This window comes from Monodelphis domestica, chromosome 2 (genome assembly GCF_027887165.1).
Source record: "Monodelphis domestica isolate mMonDom1 chromosome 2, mMonDom1.pri, whole genome shotgun sequence".
In the NCBI taxonomy this organism is placed as follows: Eukaryota; Metazoa; Chordata; class Mammalia; order Didelphimorphia; family Didelphidae; genus Monodelphis; species Monodelphis domestica.
The window spans coordinates 499,423,830-499,431,701 of record NC_077228.1 but is presented as its reverse complement, the minus strand read 5'-3'; the positions used below and the strand labels follow the sequence as shown (position 1 = coordinate 499,431,701).

General features: G+C 40.8%; 1 protein-coding gene across 1 annotated transcript in view; it reads left to right on the top strand.

The window, feature by feature from the left end:
• Positions 1–7,666, top strand: part of LOC103101444 (C-C motif chemokine 4-like) — an 11,514-nt gene extending 3,848 nt beyond the window's left edge. Inside the window, exons 2-4 of the mRNA XM_007485503.3 lie at positions 4,046–4,201; positions 6,037–6,181; positions 7,417–7,666. Of these exons, the coding sequence (XP_007485565.1) occupies positions 4,129–4,201; positions 6,037–6,181; positions 7,417–7,537 (339 nt within the window). The 5' untranslated portion in view covers positions 4,046–4,128 and the 3' untranslated portion in view covers positions 7,538–7,666. The remainder of the gene's footprint in view (positions 1–4,045; positions 4,202–6,036; positions 6,182–7,416) is intronic.
• Positions 7,667–7,872: the final 206 nt, after the last annotated feature.

The following is a 7,872-nucleotide window of genomic DNA, read 5'->3' as shown; positions in this document are numbered from 1 at the left end:
CTAACATGAGCCAGTTTGACAAAGTCATTTAGGATCCTCAAAAGGCAGCAAGGAGCATGATGCTGACCCTTTAGAGGGTCAGAAGGGTCACTGAAGCTGGTAGCAGGCAGAGCTGAGGTTTATTGACCACAGCTAGTATTTTGTAGAGAAAGTGATGCAGGCTAAGGGATTAGGTAAGCTTTTCACATACATAATGATTTATCATTCTCTTAGATAGACTTAGTTTATTTACCTCACCGAATCTAGACAGAGTTTTCTATAGGCTAATAAATGAATATGTCAGTGTGTGACCGTCTAGCCCAAGTTCTCAGAGAAAATATTTTCCATCAGTGGGTTTTGTAAGAATATCCTGTTTTTACAAAGTATCTCAAGGTTCAATGGGGAGGGGTTTGAAACTTCAGGGGAGGTCATGGAGCTAAGTGCCTGACTCTACTTTGATTTTATTGGTGTCTACTCGAATTGCTGGGGGCTACTCTCTCCACAGCTTTGCTGGATAGAGTTTAGGCTTTTCCAGAGCTTTGCTCCAATGGAAAGCCTCTGGCTGTCCCTACAGAAAGAGCTTGGTACCAGAGGCCAGGAATCTCCTTTTAAAATGTATATGCTATCTTTTATGGTTTTCAGAAAATCCTGGAAGGTAGGTACTATTATTAGCCCTATTTCACAGATGAAAAAGGTGAGGCTAAAAAGTTCAATGATTGCCTAGGGGCACACTGGTAGTAAGTGCCCAAGTGGTATTAGAACTCGGGTATTCTGGATTTCAAGTCAAGTCCTCTATCTACTGCACCACCTAGCTGTCTCAGTTGTGCCCCATATGTATTTGACTCTCCATGAATATTCTCTCTACATAAGTCTCATCTTTCCATTGATTTAATGTATACTCATAGGTCAATGTATCCCAGGCTTACAAGGGAAGGGTTTCATTGATGACTAAAAAAAAAAAGATGTAATTTCATTGATTGCCTTTAATTTTTTAAAATTTTATTGAATTAGTTAATTTAGAATATTTTTCCATGGTTCAAGATTCAAGTTCTTTCCCTCCACTCCCCCGAACTCCCTCCTGTAGCTGACATGCAATTCCACTGGGTTTTACATGTGTCATTGATCAAGACCTATTTCCATATTATTGATATTTGCATTAGGGTGATCCATTAGACTCTACATCCCCAATTATATCCCCATCGATCAACGTGATCAAGCAGTTGTTTTTCTTCTGTGTTTCTTTTCCCACAGTTCTTCCTCTGGATGTGGATAGTGTTCTTTCTCCTAAGTCCCTCCAAATAGTTCTAGATCATTGATTGCTTTTAATTTGAATTAATTTTAATTATTGGATGACTAGTAAAGTTAATATATATCCAGTGAGAGTATATGATATATACCTATGTTTATAAATTATATATAAAATGTATGTTTATATAGAAATATACACAAATATATATATTTATATATTACATACAATCTATATTTATATGTATTTATTCTAAAACACATAAAATATCTATATTTACATATAATATATACAATTAATAACATCTATATAATACACACATACATTGTTTCTTATGGATGTGGACCCACCTTGTAACTAGGGAAGCCTTGTTTAGGGAATATTCTTAGTCATAAACATGAGGAGGGAGAGAATAGATATAATTGGGGATCTATAAAGATTTCTCATAAAACATACAACTAGAACTAAAGGAAGCTAAGGACGGGAGAGAGGAGTGAATTCCTGCCACATGGGACAACATTGCCAAGGGCACAAGAGTTGGAGCTTTGGGGGGGTGTCTTGGTATTTGGGGAAGATCATGCAGGCCAATTTGACTAGATTGTATAATGAATAAATAAAGCAGAGAAATCCAAGTCTGAAATGGTAGACGAGTCAGAATGTGCAGGACTTCAGATGTTTAATTGAAGAGTTTGTATTTCATCCCAGGGGTACTGGGGAACACTGAAGATTCTTGAGCAGGGGAGCTAAGTCTTCAGACTTGGGTGTGAGATGGATTACTTTGGTAGCTAGGTGGAGAATATTTTGATTGATAGAGTTGATACCTACAGGATATAATTATTAGAAATTTGAGGCATAAAAACAAAGAAACAGAGACTCTTGATCCAAAAGGCAAATTTTGGTCATGGTGGGAATGTCTAGCTTATTAGATTTGTATAAGACCAACAAACTGTCTCCAAGGTTGTCACACTGATGACCAGGCACATGGCTGATTGCTAATTTCAAAATGGTGCTGACTGATATTTGCAAACTCTTTCCTGAGGCTGCTGACCCTTGGGAAATAAAGACACAAGCCTGTGGAATGTCAGAAATACTGGTTCTCAGCTTTAAAAAGTTACATTTAGGGGGGCAGCTGGGTAGCTCAGTGGATTGAGAACCAGGCCTAGAGACGGGAGGTCCTAGGTTCAAATCCGGCCTCAGCCACTTCCTAGCTGTGTGACCCTGGGCAAGTCACTTGACCCCCATTGCCTAGCCCTTACCACTCTTCTGCCTTGGAGCCAATACACAGTATTGACTCCAAGACGGAAGGTAAGGGTTTAAAAAAAAAGTTACATTTAAAGGTACTTCAAAGAAGAGGATAGGCCTTGATCAAAATTGTTGGGTAGGTGAAGATCCATGTTCAGGGCTCCAGTTTCCTCTTTCTATGAGCTTCTCCTTCCTGAAAAATGTCTACCCCCAAGAGAAACCCTACATAGGATTATCTTCAGAATTATATACTTCCTTTGAAACCCCTATTCTTTCAGTAAGTTGTCCCAGGAAAAAAGCTGATAGATTAATACATACTCAAGTGTGAACCGACGATTCAAAATGACTTAACATTTAGCCTCCCAGGATGCTGGGATTTTCAAAAGAGAATGTCTGGAGAAAGCAAGGCTGCAAACATATCTGTTTGACGTTTGCAACCCAGACTCAACTTATTTTTTTAGCTTCATGATATAAATTGGCTTCTCGATTTTCCCAGCACACAGCCCTTGTATCTTTGCCCTGCCTGTCCTCTCTGTCTGGAAGGCATTCAGTCCTCAATTTTGCCCTTTAAAATCCTTCCTTTCCTTCAAAACTCAGCTTATTAACTCCTACATGAAGCCTTTCCTGATCTCTATAGCTGCTAGTGCTTTCCCCCCTGAAAATCACTTGTATTTGTTGTAGATATAACTACTTATGCATGTTTTCTCCTCTGATAGAACTCCTCAGTCAGAGTTAGTATGCTAACTCTTGAGAGATAATTCAGGAAGAATACCAGTGAGAGGTCTGTTGAGAGAGCTGGGTGAGTTCAAGGTCCACGCGCATGGCTGGTGGTCAAGTTGTATCCTGTGAGGGAATATGGGTACTGGGTCTGGAGACAAGAGCTGGCCATGGTGCCAGGAGGGTCTCTCCCTTGTGTGGAATTGAAATGGGAGGGCTGATGTCTCAGGTACCTCATGGCAAGCTCAGGAAGGTCTTGGTGTTATCTGAGTGAGATCTGGTCCTCCCTCTACTCTGTCTGCTTGCAGCTTCACAGAAAAAGATGTCTCTCTCTCCCAGGACTTGCTGACTCAAGCCTTGATTAACACCAGGTCTATTAGCCTTCTCTCTCATCTGATTGGAGGGCTGGAGTATCAAATTCTTCCTAATGGCTTTTTTTTTAGAGAGGGAAGAACCTGGGCTATCAATTCCTCACCTTTGGCTAGCCTGCTTGGTTTTTAACTCAATAGAACACCTCCCTTAGTTTTTTGTTCCAGCCAGTCCTGATGCTCCCACCTTTTCCTGCCTTTTTGTGTGTGTGTGTGTGTGCTGTATCTTCCTTTAAATTGTATGCACCTTGAGGTCAGGTACTATCTTTTAAAAAATGGTTTCTACAGTTCTTAGTACAGTGCCAGGTACTTAATCAATGTTTGTTGGATTGAATTTATTGCAGTGGCTTAGATGGCTCTATTCCCCAAAGCCCTAATTCATCTCTAAATCAAACTTCAGTTACTTTATTTTCAAAGCATGGTGGTCTGCTCAACTAAAGAATCAATTTTCTATGAATATTGATTCTGTTCCCTTCTCTTGTCATCCCTACAGAACTCACCCAAAACAAGAGTCCTAGTCACTAAGGAATCGAGCATCCCCACTTTTGCTAGGCTCCTAAACTTCTTGTTTTAACCATGAAGTTCTTGGTGGCTGCCCTCTCTGTCCTTCTTCTTGTTGACTTCTCCTTAATGATGGCAAATAAGTCAGGTAAGTTCTCTTTCCTTTAAAAAAAGTTGTTTTTTTTCAATTACAATGTAGAAACAATTTCTGACAAATGGTATCCAGCATTTTGTAATTCAGATTCTCTCCCTTCCTCCCTTCCCCTCCTCCCCAAGGTAATACATAATTTGGTAGGTTATTCCAGTGCTTCCCCCCCGCCCCATATGTATTTCCAAATTACTCATGCCACGAAAGAAGGCACGCATCATATATACAATAAAAAACTCAGGAAGGAAATAAAGTGAAGGATGATGTGTTTTGAATCTTTTTTTTTTTTAAATCAGGTATGGGGTTTATCTTAGAACTTTGTGAATAATAATTTAGTTCTTCACAATTGATCATCATATAATATTTCTTTATACAGTGTTCTCCTGATTTTGCTCACTTCACTTTACGTCAGTTCATATGTCTTTCCAGATTTTTCTAAATGCATCCTGTTCCTTCTTTTTTCTTTTCTTCTTCCCTCTCTCCCTCCCTCCCTCCCTCCCTCCCTCTCTCCCTCTCTCTCTTTTCTTTCTCTCCCCCTCTCCCCCTCCCTTCCTCCCTCCCTCCCTCCCTCTCTCTCTTTTCTTTCTCTCTCCCTCTCCCTCCCTCCCTCCCTCCCTCCCTCCCTCTCTCTTTCTCTCTTTCTTTCTTCCCTTATCTTCCATCTTGGAGTCAATACTGTGTATTGGTTCCAAGGCAGAAGAGTGGCAAGGGCTAGACAATGGGGGTTAAGTGACTTGCCCAGGGTCACACAGCTGGGAAGTGTCTGAGGCCAGATTTGAACCTAGGACCTCCTGTCTCTAGGCCTGGCTCTCAATCCATTGAGCTATCCAGCTGCGCCCCCCCCCCCCCCCCCCCCGTTCATTATTTCTTATGGCTCAGTAGTATTCCATTACAACCCTATACCACAATTTGTTCAGCCATTCTCCAGTTGGTGGACACTTCCTCAGTTTCTAGTTCTTTTCCACTACACACAAAGAGATGTTTAAAATATTTTTGTACAAGTAGGTCCTTTCCCCCTATCTCTGATGTCTTTGGGATACAATTTCCCAAATGGCATTCCTGGGTTAAAGAGTATGCCTAGTTTGATGACCTAGTTTGATGGGTGTTGTTTCATATTGCTTTCCAGAATGGTTGTATCAGTTCACAGTTATGCCAACAGCCTATTAATATTCCAATTTTCCCACACCCCCTTCAATATTTATCATTTTCCTTTTTGTTAATTTCCACTAATCTGATAGGTGTGAGGTGGTATCTCAGAGTTGTTTTAATTTGTATTTCTGTAATCAATAGTGATATGGAGCATTTTTCATAGGACTATAGATATTTTTATTTTCTTCATCTGAGAACTCCCTGTTCATATTCTTTGACTGTTTATCCATTGGAAATTCTTTCCATTCTTAAAGATTTGACTCGGTTCTCTATATATGTAATAAATGAAGTCTTTGTCAAAGATACTTGTTATAAAATCACTGCCCCCTATCCCCCAATTTGTTGTTTCTCTTCCAATCTGGGTTTTACATTGGTTTTGTTTGTATAAAACCATTTTAATTTAATGTAATCAAAATTACCCATTTCATGTCTCGTAATGTTCTCTATTTCTTATTTGTTCATAACCCCCCCCATCTATAAGTGTGACAGGCAAACTAATCTGTGTTCCTCTAATTTGTTTATGATATCATCCTCTATTTCTAGATCAAGTATCCTTTTTAACTTTATTTTGGTATAAGGTATGAATGAGATGTTGGCCTAGTCTCCATCGTGCTATTTTCCAGTTTTCCCAGAAGCTCTTGTCAATTCCATTTCTTTCCGTATTAACTTCAACGTTCCTCTTACAGGTCCTCTTTCAAGTCCTCCCTTTTCACAAGAGTTAGAGCCTGAGCCGCTGGCCTGCTGCAAAGACTTTGTTAGAAAGAGGATCCCACAATCTTTCATGCTTGGCTACACTAGATCCAACCCCCGGTGCTCTAAGCCTGCAATTATGTGAGTAGTTTCTGTGCTGACATTCTTTAAAAAAAAGAAAAGAAAAGAAAGAGGAGACAGTAAAGTACAACAGGGAATGAAGAATGGCCCCTGGCAAAGGCAGACTATTTCCAGGGGATCCAATGTGGAAGAAGATTTAGCTTGGCCTTCTCGATCCTATTCTATAGAATTAGAAGCAATAGGTAGAAATCTCAGAGGGGTAGATTCTTCATTCACTGAGCCACCTAGCTGCCTCCTCCTTTCACTTTCTTTGGGCCTTTTAGACTGGATGGCCTTCTAGGGTCCCTTCATAAATTTGCAATCCTGGGACTACATTATCTCTGACTTCCCTTCCAACTCTACATGGATGATTCTATAATCACAAATTAGAAACATTCCTAATTTAATGTTTAATTCTATATTTTGTTATAAATATTGATGATGGCTAAATATTTATGTTCTATAGGATAAATGTTTATAATATAGTGTTATAATTCAGTATACAAAAGCAAAACTTCGTGTCAATTATTCATATTGCATCACAGGTCACCTAACCTTTAGGGAAGAGCTATTTCATTTTTCAGAAGGGTTGAGATTATTCTGGAGGGAGGTAGGGGGGCACCTAAAGTGGGAGGAAAATGAAGTTTCCCTGAAAGTCCTTCCCCTAATGAAGGAACGAGGCATATTCCCCAGCCAGCTGAGAATTCTAGCAAAACTTGGGATGTGAATGTGTAGAAGGGGTGGGGAATAAGACTGGGAGAAAGAGGAGAACTTGGAGATCATCCAGACTAATTCCTTTATTTTATGGATAAGGGTTTCCCACAGTTCCTCAAGGGAAAGTAGCAAGAAGGTCTTCTGATTTTAGAGGTCTTCCTGTGAAACCACAATGCCTTGAGTTGGAGACTGTGTGGTGACAGGAGATAACGGATGAGGCTCTGAGATCTCCCAGCAGATTGAGTCAAGCTAGTTAGGGAACCTCCTTCCTGTACAGGACCCTGGTGGCTTCTGAAGTAGGAGCTGCTCCTGTTGAAAGCTGGAAGAGAAACCTTAGGGAGGACACCCAGCAGATACTGAAGCAGGAGAGGCTATTTTTATTTCTCAGAAGCCTTGAGAGATTATTCTGGGGAAGGGATAGGGAGTGATGACACCTGAGATGAAGGAGATGCAGGAAAAAGTCAGGGAGCAGAGAGGGAAAATGAGAAATGAAGAGCATTTCCTTTAAAAGCTTCTCTGAATGAAACCCATCTCTTTCTCAGGTTCGAAACCAATAAAGGAGTGAAAGTCTGCGCCAATCCACATACGCCCTGGGTGCGGAATTATGTGAGAAACCTGGGAGGGTCAGTGGGGACAGAGGAAGAGGAGGGGATTTTGGTCTAGGAAAGTCAGTTAGAGTGAGACTCCTGTGCTAATGGTGACCTGGTCCTGCTTCAAACCTGCTATTCACACCGCAGAGGGATGGATGGAAACAAGCCAAGCTGCTGTCCCAAGGGAAGAATCTGGGGTAGAATAAAGGCTTTTCAAAGTAACAGTCTTTGTTGGTTTTCTTGGAGATGTGGGTTGAATGGATGATGCTTCCCTTTCCTGTCTGCCTGGACCAATCCATTTCAGAGACTCTTCTCACTAGCCACACAGGGGACAGGAAGAGTGGATCCTGCAGAGGTTTTAGGTTTATGATGAGGAAGAGTTGGCATCTTCCTCCACCTCTCCGAGTC